The 21,659-nt window shown below is 41.0% G+C and overlaps 1 protein-coding gene across 12 annotated transcripts in view; it reads right to left on the minus strand.

Moving 5' to 3' along the window:
* Positions 1 to 21,659, minus strand: part of LOC106094288 (protein boule) — a 381,392-nt gene that overhangs the window by 48,376 nt on the left and 311,357 nt on the right. For 11 of the 12 annotated variants that reach the window (XM_059370945.1, XM_059370944.1, XM_059370942.1 and 8 more), the window contains 4 exons: positions 11,860 to 11,919; positions 11,659 to 11,761; positions 11,481 to 11,566; positions 11,238 to 11,271 (listed from right to left, as the gene is read on the minus strand). In XM_059370945.1, the coding sequence (XP_059226928.1) occupies positions 11,238 to 11,271; positions 11,481 to 11,566; positions 11,659 to 11,761; positions 11,860 to 11,919 (283 nt within the window). Of the gene's footprint in view, positions 1 to 11,237; positions 11,272 to 11,480; positions 11,567 to 11,658; positions 11,762 to 11,859; positions 11,920 to 21,659 lie in introns of those variants that run through there. The other variant, XR_009398784.1, reaches the window with a different exon arrangement.

Consider the following 21,659-nt stretch of genomic DNA (forward strand, 5'->3'; position numbering starts at 1 on the left):
GAGTAAGAGTAAATTCTAATTCATAACTAAAGGGGGATTTTTTTAGCTATTAACTTCTTTGGCAATACTGCTTTAAACAGTTCACGCACGTTTCGTGTTTTGTTTCAGTGCCAAACATCTTCAGTTTGGTCTATAATTTAACCATGAATCGTCTTACAAACGAACATTGCTTGAAAATGATCGAATTTTCTTATCAAAATGCATGCTCTGTTAAGAAAGTTCATCAAGCGCTTCTTCCATGTTATGGATGAAGCTCATTTTTGGCTCAATGGGTGCGTAAATAAGCAGAATTGTTGATTTTGAAGTGAAGATCAGCCAGAAGCCATGTATGAGCTACCAATGCATTCAGAAAAAGTCACAGTTTGGTGCGGTTTATGGGCTGGTGGCATCATTGGACCGTACTTCTTCAACGATGATCATTATGTAACGGTGAATGGTGAGCGCTATCGTGAGATGATATCTAACTTTTTATTGCCCAAAATGCAAGAGCTTGACTTGCATGACATGAGGTTTTCAGAAGACAGTGCCTAATGCCACACAGCACGCGTAAGAATGGATTTTTTTGAGAGGCGAGTTCAGTGAACATTTTATTTCACGTTCGGGACTGATCAATTGATCGCTTAGATCGTGGGATTTAACGCCTTTAGACTATGGGGTTACGTTAAAGCTCATGTCTCTACAGACAAGCCAGCTTCAATTGATGCATTGGAAGGCAACATTAAAGTACCGGCCGAAATGTTGAGAATAGTATGCCACATTAAAGTATTTACTCGTGTGATACCGGCCGAACTGTTGAGAATAGTATGCCACAATTGGTTTAAGCGGATAGGTCATTTGAGGCGCAGTCATGGTCAACATTTGCGTGAAATAATCTTCAAACATAAAATTATATGGACCGTACTATCGATTCAAATAAAGATTCATAGATTTTTCTGAATTTTATAGCTCTTAAATAATCACCCTCCATTAAGGTCTTCTGGTAACGATTATTTGCACGTTAATGAACACCCTGTTGTATGGGTGATTTGAACACACCACAGAAAATTACTCATTCGCTGCCTTTCCCACAAATTCTGTATCACTCGAATGAGTGACTCGAACCACTCAAGCATTACATGTTTTTATACCCACCACCATAGGCTGGGAGTATACTAATCAAGTCATTCCGTTTGTAATACCTCGAAATATTCGTCTAAGAGCCCATTAAGTATGTCTATTCTTGATCGTCTCGACGTTTTGAGGCGATCTAGTAATGTCTGTCCGTACGTCTATCGAAATCACAATAGTGGTCCTACGTGTAAAGCTAGCAGCTTGAAATTGTGCACAGATACTTAATATTGATGTAGGCCGTTGGGGATTGCAAATGAGCCATATCGGTTCAGATTTAGATATAGCTCCCATATACTTCGATTTTCAGATTTGACTTTTTGAGCCCTTACAAGCCGCAATTTTTATCCGATTTGGCTGAAATTTTGCATGCGGTGTTCTGTTACGACTTCCAATAGCTGTGCCGAGTACAGTCCAAATCGGTCTATAACCTGATATAGCTCCCATATAAACCGATCTCACGATTTGACTTCTTGAGCCCTTAACAACCGCAATTTTTATCCGATTTGGCTGAAATTTTGCATGCGGTGTTCTGTTACGACTTCCAACAGCTGTGTCGAGTACAGTCCAAATCGGTCTATAACCTGATATAGCTCCCATATAAACCGATCTTACGATTTGACTTCTTGAGCCCTTAACAACCGCAATTTTTATCCGATTTGGCTGAAATTTTGCATGCGTTGTTCTGTTACGACTTCCAACAGCTGTGCCGAGTACAGTCCAAATCAGTCAATAACCTGATATAGCTGCCATAAAGACCGATCCTCCGATTCAGGGTCTTAGGCCCATAAAAGCCACATTTATTAATCGATTTTTTTGAAAAAATTTGGGACAGTGAATTGTGTTAGGCCCTTTGACTTCCTTCGTTAATTTGGCCCAGATCGGTTCGGATTTGGATATAGCTGTCATATAGACCGATCCTCAGATTTAAGGTCTTAGGCCCATAAAAGCCAAATTTATTATCCGATTTTGCTGAAATTTCGGACAGTGAGTTTTGTTAGACCCTTCGAATTCTTTCGTCAATTTGGCCCAGATCGGTTAGGATTTGGATATAGCTGTCATATAGACCGATCCTCCGATTTAAGGTCTTAGGTCCATAAAAGCCACATTTATTATCCGATTTTGATGAAATTTGGAACAGTGAGTTGTGTTAGGCCCTTCGACTTCTTCCGTTAATTTGGCCCAGATCGGTTCGGATTTGGATATAGCTGCCACATAGACCGATCCTCCGATTTAGGGTCTTAGGCCCATAAAAGCCACATTTTTTATCCGATTTCCCCGAAATTTGAGACAGTGAGTTGTGTTAGGCTTTTCGAAATTTTTCGGCAACTTGGACCAAATCGGATATTTGGATATAGCTGCCATATAGACCGATATCTCTATTTAAAGTCCTGACCCCATTTAAGCCGCATTTATAAGCCAATTTCACTGAATTTTGACACAGTGACTTATGTTAGGCTTTTCGACATCTGTGTTGTATATGGTTCAGATCGGTTTATGTTTAGATATAGCTACTAACAAGTAAGAGCGTGCTAAGTTCGGCCGGGCCGAATCTTATATCCCCTCCACCATGGATCGCATCTGTCGAGTTCTTTGCGCAGTATCTCTTTTTAGGCAAACAAAAAATAATGAATATGGACGGAGGAGAAGGTGGAGCTATATCATGTTATAGTCCGATTCGGGGCTCAAGAAGCAAAATCTGGAGATAGGTTTATATGGGAGTTTTGTCAAGCTATAGATCGATTCAGACCAATATGGTCTGAATGGCACATGTATGGCACACGTATGTTAAAGGCCATGGGAGAAGCCGTTGTACAAAATCTGTGCCAAATCGGATGAGTATTGCGCTCTTTAGAGGCTCAAGAAGTCAAGATCCCAGATCGGTTTATATAGCAGCTATATCAGGTTATGGATCGATTTGAACCATACTTCGCACAGTTGTTGGAAGAGATATCAAACCACTTTGGGCAAAATTTCAGTCAAATTGGATGAGAATTGCGCCCTCTGGAGGCTCAAGAAGTCAAGACCCAAAATCGGTTTATATAGCAGCTATATCAGGTTATAGACCGATTTGAGCCATACTTAGCACAGTTGTTGGAAGTGATATCAACACACTATGTGCAAAAATTCAGTCAAATCGGATAAGAATTCCGCCTTCTAAAAGCTCAAGAAGTCAAGACCCAAGATCGGTTTATATGGCAGCTATACCAGGTTATGGACCGATTAGGACCATACTTCGCTCAGTTGTTGGAAGAGATATCAAAGCACTATGTGCAAAACTTCAGTCAAATCGGATGAGAATTGAGCCCTCTAGAGGCTCAAGAAGTCAAGACCCAAAATCGGTTTATAAAGGGTGATTTTTTTGAGGTTAGGATTTTCATGCATTAGTATTTGACAGATCACGTGGGATTTCAGACATGGTGTCAAAGAGAAAGATGCTCAGTATGCTTTGACATTTCATCATGAATAGACTTACTAACGAGCAACGCTTGCAAATCATTTTCAGTGAATGGGCCCTAGAAAAGTTGGCAACCAGAAGCCGTTCAAGAACTGCCCATGCATCCCGAAAAATGCACTTTTTGGTGTGGTTTGTACGCTGGTGGAATCATTGGACCGTATTTTTTCAAAGATGCTGTTGGACGCAACGTTACGGTGAATGAACACATTTCGAACCGAACACTGATTTTGGTAATAAAATTCAATGATTTGCAAGCGTTGCTCGTTAGTAAGTCTATTCATGATGAAATGTCAAAGCATACTGAGCATCTTTCTCTTTGACACCATGTCTGAAATCCCACGTGATCTGTCAAATACTAATGCATGAAAATCCTAACCTCAAAAAAATCACCCTATATAACAGCTATATCAGGTTATAGACCGATTTGAACCATACTTCGCACAGTTGTTGGAAGAGATATCAAACCACTATGTGCAAAATTTCAGTCAAATTGGATGAGAATTTCGCCCTCTAGAGGCTCAAGAAGTCAAGAAGAGGCTCAAAATCGGTTTATATGGCAGCTATATCAAAATATGGACCGATTTGGACCATTTGCAATCCCAACCGACCAACACCAATAAGAAGTATTTGTGCAAAATTTCAAGCGGCTATATCTACTCCTTCAAAAGTTAGCGTGCTTTCGACAGGCACACGGATGGACAAACGGACGGACGGACGGACGGACAGACGGACATGGCTAGTTCCACTTAAAATGTCACGACGATCAAGAATATAAGAACTTTATGGGGTCTTAGACGCATATTTCGAGGTGTTACAAACAGAATGACGAAATTAGTATACCGACTGAAAGAGGAAGAAACACACCTCAAAGCTTATTTTTAAGCAATACTCACGGCTTTCCTTAATCGCAATGAATAATTTTAGAAAAGCGGAAATTAAGTTTGATGTTCATCCTTGTACCTATTTGAGTTGAACTCTTGACCAACTTGATCTCAAAGGAACAAAGAGTTGGCGGATGCAAAGTCTTGCCTTCAGCAACTTTTGTCATGGTCGTAAACATCAAAATTCATTCATTCTATTTCGCTTAGTATTTTAATGAGAAGAAATAACTTAAACAGAGACTGAAGCAGCAGCAGAAAACATAAGAACAATACAACAAGAACAAAAGTTGAAACTAAACAAGAAGCCAAAAACAAAAAAAAAAAAACCATATTTACAAAATGTAGAGGAGGAGGAGCGAATAAAAATAAATTTAAATTAGAACACCACACTCACATCGGAGTGAGCAGATACACGCAGTTGCAGATACAGATAGGAAAATCGCCAACACGTGGTAGTGTGAATGTGTTTGCGGATATGTTTAGGTGTATTGTTTAAGTGTGGACATCTACGACGTGTATAGTGAGAGTGAGGAACAAAATAATAGCATCACCATGGTCATAAGATCAGATCAACAAACGAAAATAGTATAATTTGGTCAAATAGACCCACCTATGTACATCATCTACTGATGACGATTTCGGCCTCTCTCTTTCTCTCTTCAAAGACTAATTGACTATGTGCTTCTTTTAATGAGGGTGTTTTTGAAAAATATTTCATATTGCATTTCATTTGATTTGGCCAACCAAAAATTAGGCAGCTGTCTTTACAAACCAAACATACCCTATACCTCTACTGTGATACAAGGTAGTATAATTTAGTGCATTTGTTTGTAACACTGAAAAGGAAGAGAGATAGACCCATTGGCCCTTAGACGGATAGACTCAGAGTCACTTTCTGATACAAAGTAAAGGTCGCAATGGCAACCCTAATAGCAGCGACCACTGTCGTGAGGTTAAGGGGGCTTTCTCATTGGTCATGTGGCGGCTACGCACACTGTGTTATACTTGATGCAATGACCGATGTTCCAGGCAATGTGAATTACACCCTATCTGAGCCGCTTTTTGATAAAAAGTACTGTACCAATATTCCCAATAGAACCGATTGGAACTACGATTTCCCTGCTACGAGAAGTTACATAGACTTCTATGCGGATGGTTCCAAACTAAACGACCAGGTGGGCTTTGGGGTGTACTCTAAATATCTAGAACTGGTTATATTGAAAAGGTTACCCGACCACTGCAGTGTGTATCAAGCAGAGATTCTTGCAAGTGGTGGAATGGCCAAGATATAGTGTCATAACGACGATTGGCTAAAATATCTTCTCAAACAGAGAAAGTATTTCTAAACACAAAAACCGCCTTTGACTGTTGCAGATCTCTCAACGAGTTGGCTGAACAGTTCAAAATTAGACTGTTCTGGATGCCGGGCCACAGAGATATCCCAGGGAATTTTTAAACCGATGAGCTTGCGAGACTAGGGGAGAGACTAGCCTACACATTCCAGGGACTACCCTACACATTCCAGGGATACTGGAATCTGTGGGTATGCCTCTAGCGACATGTAAGCTAAGTTTTCAGGACCAGCCGCAAAGGACCAGGAATGATAGACGGTCACAAAGAGTGGGCTGTGAGCATTCCAAAACGATAAGGCCAAATCTAGATTTGAAGAGGTCTACTGCCTTGCTGTCATTGGCTAGAACAGATGTCCCAGTCATTGTGTCCGTCATGACAGGTCACTGTCTAATCAGAAAACATGCTGATAGACTGAAGGTTGCCAGCAACCACTTTTGAAGAATCTGTAGGCATATCGAGGAAGAAGAGACTATAGAGCACCTTCTGTGTGTGTCCCGCACTAGCAGTTAGGAGATCCAATTTAGGTTCTCATTTGAGAACCTGTCTGATTTAGCCGATGTGAACATTCGCAAGTTTTTGGGCTTTTTAAAGCTATCTGGAAGGTTCAACGGTGGGAACTAGAAGGCATCTTCCTTCTCCTATTCCTGTGGTGGAATGGACGAAAACGTCTAAGTGAGTCTGATGGCAGACTGCCATTTAAACCTAACCTAACCTAAAAGGTCGCAATTTGCATCCAATCGTCTTAATATCAGGAATTTTCTGTTCCTGTGGTATCACAATGGTCGAAAGCGTCTAAGTGAGTCTGATGGCGGACTGCCATTTAAACCTAACCTAAAAGGTCGCAATTTGTACCGAGTCGTCTTAAAATTTGGCACTCGCATTTTTTTCAGCTAAGAGACAGCCTATTGAAGTTGGTAATAGCTCCCATTTGTATGTTTTCTTCCGATTTGGTGTTGTATGTTGCTGTAGCAGTGTGTTGTGCTCTATCTCCTGATTACTTGATTCTGTTGAATATAAAGATTCAGGAACTCTGCGACAAAGTTGGGGTGCGACCAGAGGCATATGGGTCTAGTCGAATAGGTTTGTATGGACAGTTAAGCAGGTGATATTTGTCGGCACACACATCCTGCATGTCGGCATCAAACCTTGCTCTGTAGGAGTTGTAGAGGCTGTATCTGCCGGATCGTAAAAAGCCAGAACTACTCTGGTTTGCCGGGGCAGTCCATTTCTCTCAGGCGCAATGCGAGGCGGCCGTTCTTCCAGAAGCACATTCAGCCAGTAGCTATTATTCGCATCTGCTACCATGTCTGCATGAATATTGTCTAGATCCGCTTGAACTAGAGGTTCTCTCTTTTGGCGCGGAACCTCTCGCTCCAGAACATGTGGATCCACCTTAAGGCTTCTGGGCGGTGAATCATGATCATCCCCAAGATGATGATTTGGATAGTAGTTGCAATAACATGCCAAAAGGGGATGCATAGGTAGGATCTTTATCTCCTGATGGAGGTGGTCCACGAGAGAACTGATGAGACAACCCATTTGAAGAGACCAGTTTAAAGAGCGGCATTCAGACAGATCTGAATATTATTCCACTGCATGTCACAAAGTTGACAAGACCACACTGGCGCTACATAACTTACCACAGACCGGCCAATTGCTTTGTATGTGGCCAAAAAGGTTTTTTTTTTGTCAGCACCCCAAGGTGCTGCAGGCAAGTGACTTGAGGACCTTGTTATACCCTCCACCATAGAATGGGGGTATTGTAATTTCGTCATTCCGTTTGTAACAGCTCGAAACATGCGTCTAAGGCCCCATAAACTACGAATATTCTTGATCGACATGGCATTTTAAGTCGATAGAGCCATGTTGGTCCGTCTGTCTTCTGGAAGCACGCTTACTTTCGAAGGAGTAAACCTGGCCACTTGAAATTTTGCACAACTACTTATTATTATTGGAGGTCGGTTGCGATTGTAAATGGGCCAAATTGGTCAATGTTTTGATATAGCTGCCATATAAGCCGATTATGGGGCTTGACTTCATGAGCTTCTAGAGGGCGCAATTCTTAATAGATTAGCCTGAAATTCGGCTCATATGGTTTTGGTATGACTTTCACAGATGTTGGGCACTATGTAGGCGGGCCGTATGATCGAAATGGGACCTGAATCCAAGGACAGTCCACTGGTTCTACAGGAGCTTGATTAGACCAATACTTACTTACGCCTCAGTAGTTTGGTTGACTGCTATGGAAAAAAGGGCAACATAAGGACCATACAACAGGTTTAGAGAACATGTTGTACTGGCATAGGCGGAGCGATGAGGACCACTCCCACTAGGGCACTGGGGACTATTCTAAATATCCGATCCATTGACAGATTAAGTGTGAGTCAGTCCCCGCGGCTATGAGACTTAAGGCGATGGGAGAATGGATTGAGGATGGGGGCTGCTCATACCATCGCGGTATAATCGAGAGGAAACTTGAAAGCAAGGGAAGAGGTTTCCAATCGGATACCTGAGATGAACCTTGAAGTCGAGTGCTAGGCACTGCTGCCATCGGCACAGTCTTGGATTGACGGATCTCTAATATTGCAAGTACGACTCTAGTGGGTTCAAAACCTGATTTAGTTCATATGTAAACCGATCACCCGAATATACTACTTCAACCTTTAGAGGCCGCAACTCTTATCCGATTTGGCTCACATTTCGCACGATGGTTTTTATACCCATCACCATAGGATGGGGGTATACTAATCTAGTCATTCCGGTTGTATCACCTCGAAATATTGATCTAAGACCCAATTAAGTATATATATTCGATAGCGGTAGACCGCGTAAAGCTACCCACTTGGAATTTTGCACAGATTTAAATATTGATGTAGGTCGTTGGGGATTGCAAATGGGCCATATCGGTTCAGATTTCGATATAGCTCCCATATAAACCGATCTCCCGATTTGACTTCATCCAACTTGGCCGAAATTTTGCACAAAGTGTTCTCTTATGATTTCCAACAGCTGTGTCAAGTAAGGTCCAGATCGGGCTATAACCTGATATAGCTCCCATACAAATCAATCTCCCGTATATACTTCTTGAGCCTCTATAGGTTGCAATTCTTATCCAAGCATATAAAATATCCATGGAGATTTCTTGTTGTGTCGTTGTTGTAGCCACATTTTCATGTTGAGGTAACGATCCTTGTCAAGCTCCTGTAGGTGAGTAAGCTCGTTCCGGTCCAAAGGACCGACCGCCGCGGGAACAGGTTGATCATTGGTTATTTAAAGGCGCCAATAACCCGCCTTGTCATATCGAGCATCATAGGCACACTCTTAGCATTTGTGCAGGAACCGGTGCCGCCCGACCTCGCACTGAGACTCTCCCCCTCACTGGGACCCTCACCCTTACCCTTATTTTCAGAAATCGGAGATGGGTGGTGCGATTAAAGCGAAATTTTGTGTGCTCTCTTATATTAACCTAAAAACAAAATTTATGTATCCAAATTTCGGATGGGGTACCTAGGGGGACCACTCCACCCCTAAACCTACGAAATATATATATATATATAGACCAATCACGACAATATGGGACTCAAAGGTATTTAAGATGAGAAAATGTATCTGGTATCCAATTGTCGGGCCGAGTTTTTGGGGGACCTCTCCCTAAATCGGGCATATTTACTAACCATGACAATATGGGACTCAAATGAAAGGTATTTGGGATAAGAAAACGTATCTGATATCCAATTGTCAGACCAAGTGCTAGGGGGACCACCCCAAGCCCCAAAAAACCTCTAAATCGGACATATATACCGACCATGGCAATATGGGACTCAAATGAAAGGTATTTGCGAGTAGAATACGAATCTGATATCCAAATGTGAGACGAAGTTTATGGGGGTCTACCCCTTTCCCAAAACACCCCCCAAACAAGACTAATTTACTGACCATGGCAATATGGGTCTTAAATAAAAGCTACTTGAGTGTAGAATACGAATCTGAAACCCAAATGTGGGACCAAGTATATGGGAGGCCGCCCCTCTTCAAAAACATGCCCCAAAGAGGACAAATTTACGACCATATCGATATAGGGCTCAAAAGAAAGGTGTTTGGGAGTTAAGCACGAATCTGATATCAATGTACGGGAAAAAGTTTCTATGGCAGTAAGAGGCATTTTTGGAGTAGGACACGAATCTGATATCAACATTCGGGACCAACTGTGTAGGGGACGTCCCAAAACCATAAAAGCCCCCCAAGTAGGACGTATAAGCTTGTCAAGACAATTTGGGTCTTCAAGACACTAGAGCTCGTTACTGATGGCTTTTAGGGTCCATATTTGCTGACTTTTGCTATACGGGGTTTAAATGAACGGTATTTGAGATTAGAAAACGAATTTCATATCCAATTTCGAGGACAATGAAAATATGGGGTTCAAATAAACGATGTATCGATATATGACAATAGAGATACTGATATATTATCTGGTCTATATGTTTGGGGGACAACTGCATTCCCCAAAACTTCCCTAAATCGGGGAGTAGAGCACGAATTTGATACCCACTTTCGGGACCATGTTTTTGGGGCACCGCCCCTTCACCAGAACACCCCACCAAGGGTAAACATTTTTCAAGCATGCTAATATGTGCCTCAAATAAAAGGTATTTAAGATTAGAAAACGAATTTGATAACCAATTTTGGGAGCCATGTGTTTAGGGGACGCCTCACCCTATAAACTCCCCTCAAAACCAATGGCAATATGGGGTTTAAATAAATGGTATTTGAGAGGAGAGCACGATGCTGATATTTTTTCAGGGCCAGGTGTCTGGGGCACCACCTCAGCCCCGAAAACATCCCTAAATCGGACATCATGAGAATATTGGGCTGAAATAAAGTCTTTTAAGGATGGAGTGCATCTTACATCCAAACTTAAAAGACAGTAAACCCTCCGAGTGAAATTCGTAGTCCAATAAAGATCAAATGGGATTCAGATAAAGGCACTTAAATGGTTATACTATTTTCATAACATGATATTTCACTAAAAGCTCTTTAATTGTCGACAATAAATATTCAAAGGATAATTTTGTTCCATAAAAAGTAAAAGAAGGCGCAGCGGACTGGGCCCGGTTCAGCTAGTAACTTCATAAAATATCACCAGATTTTATGCTACGACCTTCAGGTTGTAGATAGTTTTGGGCTTATGTTACCACCTTCAGGTTGTTGATAGTTTTGGCCGTGTTGCTATTATTTTGTTCTTCACTGTATGAACTTAATGTAAATGTACGAAAACTACATTTAGGTATAAATAAGTTCTCGTGCATATACATATCTCTATAAACTGCCTGTTGTTTGGGAATTTTGTGTTAATGATTGTTGGGTGTATGAGTGTGCATGAATGCTTACAAATACATACATTGCATGCTTGTACAAGAATAAAGATAAATTTTAATTACCTTGATAATTTTGGGGCCAAATGGTGGGTACATTCTGCAAAATGGCAACAATGATAGAGAGGGAGAGAGAGAGAGAGAGAGAGAGAATGCAATAACATTAGTATGATTTCACAACATTGTTCAGACTCTATATAGGGTTTTGTAATTCGAAGCAGTTATTTAGGGGGAGTACCACTACTACATGCAGAATGCACTAGTGGCATGGTGGTATATGGTCAATGGGAAAATAGCAACAAAACTTACCATTGGCACACTGTAGTATTGATAGAATGGTTGATATTGCATCGAAGGTGGGTAAAGTGTTGGCATACCAGCAGCAGTAGCAGCAGCTAATTGAGCGAGAGAGAGAGAGAGAGAAGTAATACCGGACATGGTATGTTACAATTCATGGAATTTGCAATATATCATGGCGTATGCTTACCTGGCGGATAAACAGCGGCGGCAAATTGATCAATGGGCATATTGCTAATGGGGGCTGGAGGCGTGGTTGTGTAATAAACAGCACCATTTGTGGCAACAATAGACTGCAACAAAACAAGGAAAAATTGAGTAGAGTTTTTTTTTGGTGGACAATTACAATTTTCAACATTTCTATATTTTATGACTTTCATTGAAAACTTACCTGCTTTTTGATGGCTGGTGCTATATTCAATTTACGATCCCTCAGTACAACGCATTCGCCCTATTTTTTGATTGGACACATGGCAAACAGGCAACACACATTGTAATGCCGAAGCGAGGAAGGAGTAAACAAAAGAAGAAGAAGAGAAACATTAAATTAGTCATTTTATGGACAGACAGACATTCATCAAAAAATTGGGTGCTTTTATTTGAATTTGTTTGCTTGGTAAGTATGAACCATAAAACTGAAACTGAACTTGTATTAAAAATAAACGCAACACAAATAAGAAACCAGAACTTGTTTTTGTTTAGATAGTTTGGCAATTTTCATGGTGATAGAAAGAAAACCTTAACAAACGTTAAAAGTAACGGCAATGGTAACGGCAACGGTAATGGCAACGGCAACAGAGTAACGATACGTAACTGGTAATTGTAAAGAATCAACTGCAATAAAATCAACTATCATCAACACAAACAATACATGTTGCTGCTGTTGTTGGTTGGTTTCTGGTATTGGGTTTTTTTTTCTTCAAATGTTAAGAATATTTTACTGTTGCGGCTTGCTTAGCTTTGCTTAACTTTAGTTCTAGTTGGTGTTTTTGGTGAGGGTGAGAGTAAAATAATGTTTTTTGTATCTTTTTTTTTTTAATTTACTGTAACTGTTGGTAAGAAAAAAAAAAATTAAGTATGTAACAAACGAATCAACAACGAACGGAGAACGAACGAACGAACGAGAATTGCAACTTTGAAAACTTCTTGTTTGATTAATGTAACGTAATGTAACGCAACGTAACGCAATGTAACGTAATGTAACGCAACGCAACGTAACGTAATACAACGCAACGAACGAAACAACAACATTATCTGTACACAGTTTAAAATTCAAGGCAGAGAGTTCATATACACAACGTTTTCGCTTAACTTAACAAAAAGAAATAATAAAACATAACGGTTAAAAAATATATATATATATATATATATATATATATACGTAAAAGAACAATTAAATTAACGCTTGTTATATTAGTTTGGTAACCGAACAAAATTAGAAGAAATTTAAAAAAAGGACAAATTAAACAATTATAAAATAAAAGAACAAAATTATTTAAAATTTGGTGTTTTGACAAAAAAAAAATTTTTTTGGGTGGGATAGTCTAAAAAAAAAAAATCAACTACTGTGGATTGAAGCCACACTGTAAAACTATTAGCATTAGAACTACTTGAGTAGCAGCAGTAACAAAAAAGAAATTACCTACAACATGGTATAGATTTTCTTGTCAAAATAATGTAGCAAAAATGTTTATCACAAAAATGATACAACAGCTTGAAGGACCATTGTGTCTAAGTTGGTTCGTTATATGCGTTGTTGGAAAACATAAAAAGAACTTTAAAAGATTCTACGAAAATCAAAACTTTTATTTTGAAAACTTTTGGGAATATCTGAGAATTGATATGTATGTGCCCATCCATACTCCCACATTCTGTTTACTTCTTCAGGTCTCCTATAAGTGTTTCGATATCAGTCAGGTCATCAAAGCATGAAGTCGGCAAATCTTTTACTATAAGTCGGGATTCGCTCAAAACAGAAGACCTAAAACCTCGTTTACACGGCTCTTTAAATCCGGATTTAATGGCTCGATCAACTGTTTTCCCTTTATAAAAACAATTGATGAGAGCCTTATATCCGGATTTTGATTCCGGGGTTTATGAAAAACCAATTTTTATTTACAAACAAGTAAAAAGGCGTTAAGTTCGCCCGAGCCGAACTTTGGATACCTACCACCTCGGGTATATATGTAAACCACCTTTCGTCAAAATACGGTGAAATATGTTCCGATTTGGACCAAATACTAATATACGATACATATGTCGAAAAGCCGTACACAAATCACTGTGTCAAATTTCAGTGAAATTGGATTATAGATATCGGTCTATATGGCAGCTATATCCAAATCTGTACGGATATGGGCCAAGTTGCAGAAAAATGTTGAAGAGCCCTACACAACTCACTGTCCCAAATTTCGGCGAAATCGGACAATAAATGCGCCTTTTATGGTCCCAAAACCTCAAATCGAGAGATCGGTCTATATGGCAGCTATATCCAAATCTGGACCGATCTGAGACAAACTGAAGAATAATGTCAAAGGGTCTAACCTAACTCATTGTCCCAAATTTCGGCGAAATCGGACAATAAATGCGCCCTTTAGAGGCCCAAAACCTTAAATCGAGAGATCGATCTATATGTCAGCTATATCCAAATCTGGACCGATCTGAGCCAAATTGCAGAAGAATGTCAAAGGGCATAACTTAACTCACTGTTCTAAATGTCGGCGACATTGGACAATAAATGCGCCTTTTATGGGCCCAAAACCTTAAATTGGGACATCGGTCTATATCACAGCTATATCCAAATCTGGACCGATCTGAGCCAAATTGAAGAAGAATGTCAAAGGGCATAACTTAACTCACTGTTCTAAATGTCGGCGACATTGGACAATAAATGTGCCTTTTATGGGCCCAAAAGGTTAAGTTCGGAGATGGGCTATATCGGACTATATATTGATATAGCCCCCATATAGACCGATCCGTCGATTTAAGATCATAGGCCCATAAAAGCCATATTAATTATTCGCTTAAATTTTGGGACAGAGAGTTGTGTTAGGCTCTTCGACTCTTTCTGCAATTTGGCCCAGATCGGTTCAGATTTGGATATAGCTGTCATGTAGACTCTCGATTTAAGGTCCTAGGCCCATAAAAGGCGCATCAACTAAATCTTATTTGACTTTACGTTATTTACACCAAATTTGTAAAGGAACTGGAGCAAACTGGCCACATATCACTGGCGTGCCGCAATGCAACACCTCTTAGCGGAGAAATTTTAACATGGCAAAGTACCTCACAAATGTCACCAGCATAAGGAGGGGATAACCATCGCTGAAAATTTGTTCTAATGTTCTGTTAATCTAATGGTGATTTCGAATGTTCAAAAAAGTGTAGCATTTTTTCGGCATGTTACACTGGACTTGAAACTTTGTTTTCGTTTGTCTAAAAACATGTAAGCCCTCCATCGGGTGTAGTGTTCGTTTGTAATGTAGTGTTAGTCATTTGTGGGCTGATTTCCAAAACTCTGTTTTTTGCAACGACTCATCATCTTCCCTACATGCTATCACTTGTCGCACCGATTTTGCATAAGTAAGCTGGTAGTGTCCCTATGTGCCCAGTTATCATACTGAAAGCTATACTGGCCTCTATTTTACTTTCTTTTAGTAATAGCCTCATCTTCTTACGATGCGGATCACAACAAAGGATTTTCTCGCCCCACCGAACGTTTCGCTGTTCCTTAGTTACGTGAAAGTTAAGGACGTGCATTCGTCGTCCAAGTCCTTAACTCGCAATGCGTGGACCCGAAACGCTTCAGGTTAACTAAGTTTATTGACGGCAGTCCTCTTGCCTTCACTGCCAAATCGTCTGCCCTTTCATTCCCGACACTCAAACAAAGCATTTCGTGCCGTTATCATAGAAGGCGTTTATCTCCTTCTTACACTCCAAAACTGTTCGTCACCTTACCGTTCTGGTTGTTGTTGCCCTTATGGACAGGCAGTCGAAAACAGATTTCAGTCCTTGGGTTCTCAATGTAGACCCCGGCCACTCTGTACTCTAGCTTTGATGGATCTGTGTAGTATGTTCTCCCAAATGGCAATACCAGCGTTACGTCAATCCAAGAATGTGCCGCTGGTACCACACTCAACCACAAGTGTCGTCGTCTCAGGTATTCAATCCGAAAGCTCTTCCATTCCTTCCAGGTTTCCTATCGTCGCCTTGATTATACCGCTATGGTATGACCTGCTCCTATACTCTATGCATTCTCCCATTGCCTTAAGTCTAATAGCCGCAATGGCTGCCTCACACTTAATCTGTATGTCAATGGGTCGGTTAGCTAGTATAGTCTGCAGTACCCTAGTGGGCGTGGTCCTCATCGCTCCGCCTATGGCAACATGTTCTCTGAACCTGTTCTATGGTCCTTATGTTGCACTTTTTCTCCATAGCAGCCCACCAAAGTACTGAGGCGTAAGTAAGTATCGGTCTAATCAAGCTCATGTAGAGCCAGTGGACTATTCTTGGATTCAGGTCCCATTTCGGGTCATTTCTATGGCCCGTCTACATAGTGCCCAACATATGTGAGCCTTCTCGACACGCTCCTGAATGTTACACAGCCAATTCAGTTTTCTATCCAAGATCATTCCTAAGTATTGGACCTTGTCAGATAAGGAAATTTTGGCAATAGTGGTGCATCAAGATGTCCTATCTTTGTCTTCCTCGAAGAACAGGAAGATTTCTGTCTTCTCTGGGTTAACATTGAGAATCGTAGGTCTAGCCCAGTCGTATGCCATCTCCCAAGACCCTTTCTTTACCTACTAGAAGTCGTCTTCGTAGACGGTTTCAAATCCCTCCTCAGTGAGGGTCCGTTATAGGTTATTTATGGTGGTCACCTATAGGAGTGCCGAAAAAATGACCCCATGAGGCGTGCCCTATGCCACTTCTCCCTTATATTTATGTTAAAGGACGGACAATGTATACACCTGTCCCTTAGCATTTGGTTCGTCCAGTCTCTAAGGACCCGGCACAACCGACACTGGTCTAAGGATTGAATCACTGTGTCGGTCCGCACATTGTTAAAAAAGCCCCCTTGATGTCAATGCAAACCGCCGAATTGTAAGGCTTGGCATTGAAGGATTCTTCTGGATTATGCACAACCTCGTGCAGGGCAGTCTCCGTTGACCTTCTCTTGATATAGGCATTTTGTTTGCATTTAAGCAGCTCGCTGGATGTCCTGCTCTTAATCATGGTATCCATAATGCGTTCCATGGTTTTGAGTAGAAAGGACGTAAGGTTTATAGGTCTGTAGGCCTTTGGTGTCGCATAACTTGCCTTGCCGGGTTTGGGTAGAAATACCACCCTTGCCTCCTGCCAGGTTTTCGGGGTATATGCAAGTCCTAGGCACGCTGTGAAAATACAGGCCAGATGGGGCACTAGATAGTCTGCCTACATCTGTAGTAACGCCGGTATTATTCCATCAGGTTCGGGTGACTTGAATGGTTTGAAGCTCCTTAAGGTTCTGTAATGATAAGCCTTCTTTCGATCTCATTATTCCCAGATTCCAGTGTTCGGATCGAAATAAGGTCCGCAATGATTGGCTTATTTATCTTTAAAAGTCGAATCCTTTTGGGTGTTGCAAATCTATGCACAGTGCACATAACAATCTTTGCTACCTTAGGGGGCATACAATGAAGTTTGCAAACACAAAAGGCAAGAAACGGAAGGAAAAGCTGATGTAATTACATAAAAATCATACAAATTAAATCTGGCCCAGGATGGCCAACTAACTGCAACTAACTCAAGCAAAGACTACAACAACGACCACTCTACAGTAGCAGTGGAGAGGCAAGAAAAACTGCTAAAGTACAGAGAATAAACACGAAATGCAGTGACTCAAAAACGTAGTCCTTAAAAAACGATTAATTAGTACAAAACTAAAGAAGGACATAGTCTCGGAAAAGTGGTTATAAGCGCTGGCACTGCACTGGTGTTTGCAGCAACAGCACTTACGAAAAATTCGGAACACTAAGTGAAAACGGTAGCTCAAAGACAAAAAAAAAACATAAAACGAAGAGCAACGGAAACCGAGAAGAAACATGAACGGAAAATAATTCCATTTTCAGGTTAAGAGGTAGAAGAAAAAACAAAAAACCATTTTGGTTTCCCATTACATAAAATCTCCATCAATCTACCCAGGCAGGGTTTTCGGGCCAAGCATTCATTAGGCAAAGTTGTTTCGTTTGATCCTCTAAGGATGAAATTCAAATTTAATTTATGTTGGGGGGGCCAAACAAACTTGTTTAGCTACAATGTTCGGTCAACCCACCCATGGCCCTGGCTTAATTACAATAAGTTGGCGCATTACATAAGCAGGGAAACTTAAGTTCGGTATTGAAGCAGGTGATATACGTGACAACAAAGGAGGAAAACTAAGTAAAAAAGTAGCCAGGGGTAATACCAACACAGACGCACGATGCCCTCTTATGGGCTTTTGATGATGTTAAAACTAAAGATAACCAAGTTTTGTAATTATGATGATAACAACAACAGCAAAAAGGTGGCGCACATTTAAATATTTTTTTTACAAGGCTCCTATAGCAGATGATGGGAAGGAGAGACAAAAACTTTGCAGGACATTATGAATACATAATGGGTGACATAGACCTGTCGCCGCTCATTAAAATTCCAATAGCATAAAAAGTATCAATAATATCATCCACAAGCTTTTGAAAACAATTACAGGGACTTAAAGTTGGCGAATGACCAAATTATGTAACTTTTCCGCAATTGAGTAGAAACCGTGCATTACCTAAGAAAGGATTTTTTGTAAATATTACGCAAATTCTGATTCTATCAAAGGGAGTAGAATGTAATGTTGAGTCATTTTAGTTTGAAGCAGTCGACTGCGCAATATTTCCTATTGGGATAGATAAGATTACAGTGGCAATGGTCAGCAATCAGACTCCCTTAGACATATTAGTCCATTGTGATACCATAGGATTCTGAAAAGGAAAATGTCCTCTAATTCCTACCGTTGAAATAGGCAGATACCTTTATAAAGCCAAATTACTTCCAAATGCTTATATTCGCAGACAAGTTATCAGAGGGATAAAAACAGCATATAACTGTGACCTGTCTTGAGGGATACGATGGGCGAAACTTCTATGCTAGCCCTACAACATCAAAATGGTAGACCTTCTCAAACTCAGATGGGTCTACATAATCTACACCCAATTCAAGACCATCTGGCATAAGTTGCACTACTGACAACAAAGTAATTTTTACCACCCACCATCATAGGATAGGGGTATACTAATATAGTCATTGCGTTTGTAACGCCTAGCAATATTCGACTCAGAACGTCTAAGACGTACTGAGTCGACTTAGCCTTGTCCGTCCGTCCGTCTCTCAAAATCACAATAGCGGTCGAACGCTAAAAGCTATCTGCTTAACATTTTGCACTGATACCTAATATTAATGTAGGTCGTTGGGATTTGCAACTGAGCCATATCGGTTCAGATTTAAATATAACTCCCATATTAACCGATCTCCCGATTTGACTTCTTGAGCCCTTACAAGCCGCAAATTTTGTGCGATTTGGCTGAAATTTTGCACATAGTGTTTTGTCAAGATTTCCATCAACTGTGCCAAGTACGGCCCGAATCGGTCTATAACCTGATATGGCTCCCATATAAACCGATCTCTCGATTTGACTTTTTGAGCCGTTATAAGCCGCAATTTTTGTACGATTTGGCTGAAATTTTGCGTGTGAAATTCTGTTATGACTTCCAACAACTGTGCCTAGTAATGTCCTAATCGGTCTATAACATGATATAGCTCCCATATAAACCGGTCTCCCGATTTGACTTCTTGAGCACTTATAAACCTCAATTTTTGTACGATTTGGCTGACATTTTCCATGTAGTGTTCTGTTACGGATTTCAACAACTGTGCCAAGTACGGTCCGAATCGGTCTATAACCTGATACAGCTCTGATACATATAAACCGATCTCTCTATCATCCTTGTTCGGTTCCTAGAAGCTTTAATTTTTGCTGCCTTACAAGCCGCAACTTTTGCCAGATTTGGCTGTACTTTAGCATGTGGTGTTCTGTTACGACTTCCAACAACTGTGCCTAGTGCCTTTCCAAATCGCTCTATAACCAGATATAGCTCCCATATAAACCGATCTCCCGATTTGACTTCTTGAGCCCTTACAAGCCGTCCGTCTGTCGAAATCACGATAGCGGTCGAACGTGTAAAGCTAGCCGCTTGAGATTTTCCACAGATATTTTATATTGATATAGGTCGCTGGGCATTGCAAATGAGCCATATCGGTTCGGACTTGCATATAACTCCCATATAAACCGATCTCTCGATTTGACTTCTTGACTTCTTACAAGCCGCAATTTTGGTTCGATTTGGCTGAAATTTTCCATGTAGTGTTCTATTACGACTTTTAACAACTGTGGCAAGTATGGTCCGAATCGGTCTATAACCTGATATAGCTCCCATATAAACGGATCTCCCTATTTGACTTCTTCAGCCTTTACAAGCCGCAATTTTTGTCTGATTTGGCTGAAATTTTCCATGTAGATTTCTTCCAACAACTGTGCCAAATACGGTCCAAATCAATCTTTAACCTGATATAACTCCCGGTCTCTCGATTATCCTGGTTCGGTTCATAGAAGCCTCAATTTTTGCTGGTTTGACAGAAGTTTGCTATGTAGGATAAAATTATGCCCTTCAATTAAATTTTATGTTGTATACATTTTTAGCAAAATCCATGGTGGTGGGTTCCCAAGACTCGGACCGCCTGAACTTAGCACGTATTTACTTGTTGAAATTTTAAGGGACTGAAATTTTTCTGGGGATGCGAGATACTGTTGCCAGCGTCACAGTCTTGGATTGACGGAACTCTCGTATTGTCATCGGGTAGTTCATGCTGCACTACTTGCATGCCACCATAGCGCCGTAGAGTTAAGTATTTCCACATATGGCGCTGAACGCCTGGGTTCGAATCCTGGCGAGAACATCAGAAAAAAATTTTCGGCGGTGGTTATCTCCTCTTAATGCTGACGACATTTGGGAGGTACTGTAACATTTGATATGGCATCCATGTAAAAACTTCTCAACACCGTTCGGACTCGGCCATAAAATAAAGGCCCCTTATCATGAGCTTTAACATGAATCGGACAGCACTCATTGATATGTGAGAAGTTTGTCCCTGTTCCTTTATGGTATATTCATGGGCAAATTTGCCGTTCATGCTACACTGATGGATCAAAGCTGAAGGACAGAACAGGTATGGGGGTGTCCTCATTGAGAACTCAGAGACTGAGGTCTGTTTTCAGCTGCCTGACAATGTTTTTTACGGATTATGTTGAGTGGTACGGTCTTAACGCGAAGGCGTCAAGTGTGAATATCTCTACGGAAAGTAAGTCGGTTATAACAAGCAGGAGCGTAGTCGTGGAAGGTCTTGGATGGTAAGAAGATGTTTAGCGACTTCCCTGAGGATGGCAAAATCCTCTTGGTTTTGGTGCCGGGCTACAGCGGAATACAGAATGAGAGGGCAGATGACTTGGCTATAGGGGCAGAAGGCAACGCTCAATAAAATTGATAAACGCAAAGCCTTTCAGGGCAACGTAGTCCGTGTTAGGTAGGTGGTTGCAGAGCAAGCATATAGCACTGTGATGATAAAAATCCTATTGGGGGATCTGGATCATTAGAAGAGTAGACAAGTACTGAGAGGAAATAGGAAGTAGGTGACTATAGGGAAGAGGTGAGCATGTCCGCCTTGTGGCACCTCCCGTTCCGTCAACAAATTTCAGGAGATCTCACAGAGGTATGTTCGTAAGATCGCCCAGATCGTAGAAGAACCGCCTCCCCAGGAAAGGAAAGTCTGCGTCCCTGCAGACCCGGACATGAACATACCCGGTACGGAATAGCTATGAGCACCACACAGACTGGAACATTGAGTTCCAATTTTTGTGGTTTTCATTGCTGTCACCAGAAGCTTAGCTGCGAGTTACCGGGCGCGTCCACAGATTGCGGATAGTAGAATGCTTCATAAGGAGTAGCTGCAACGACAGTAGCAGACAATTAGCGGTATGGAGCGGAAAGTCTCAGTGACAGGCCGGACAGCACCGGCTCTAGCACGAATACTGAGTGTCTATGATGCTCGATATGACAAGGCGAGTTATTG

Source organism: Stomoxys calcitrans, chromosome 1 (assembly GCF_963082655.1).
Source record: "Stomoxys calcitrans chromosome 1, idStoCalc2.1, whole genome shotgun sequence".
Classification (NCBI taxonomy): Eukaryota; Metazoa; Arthropoda; class Insecta; order Diptera; family Muscidae; genus Stomoxys; species Stomoxys calcitrans.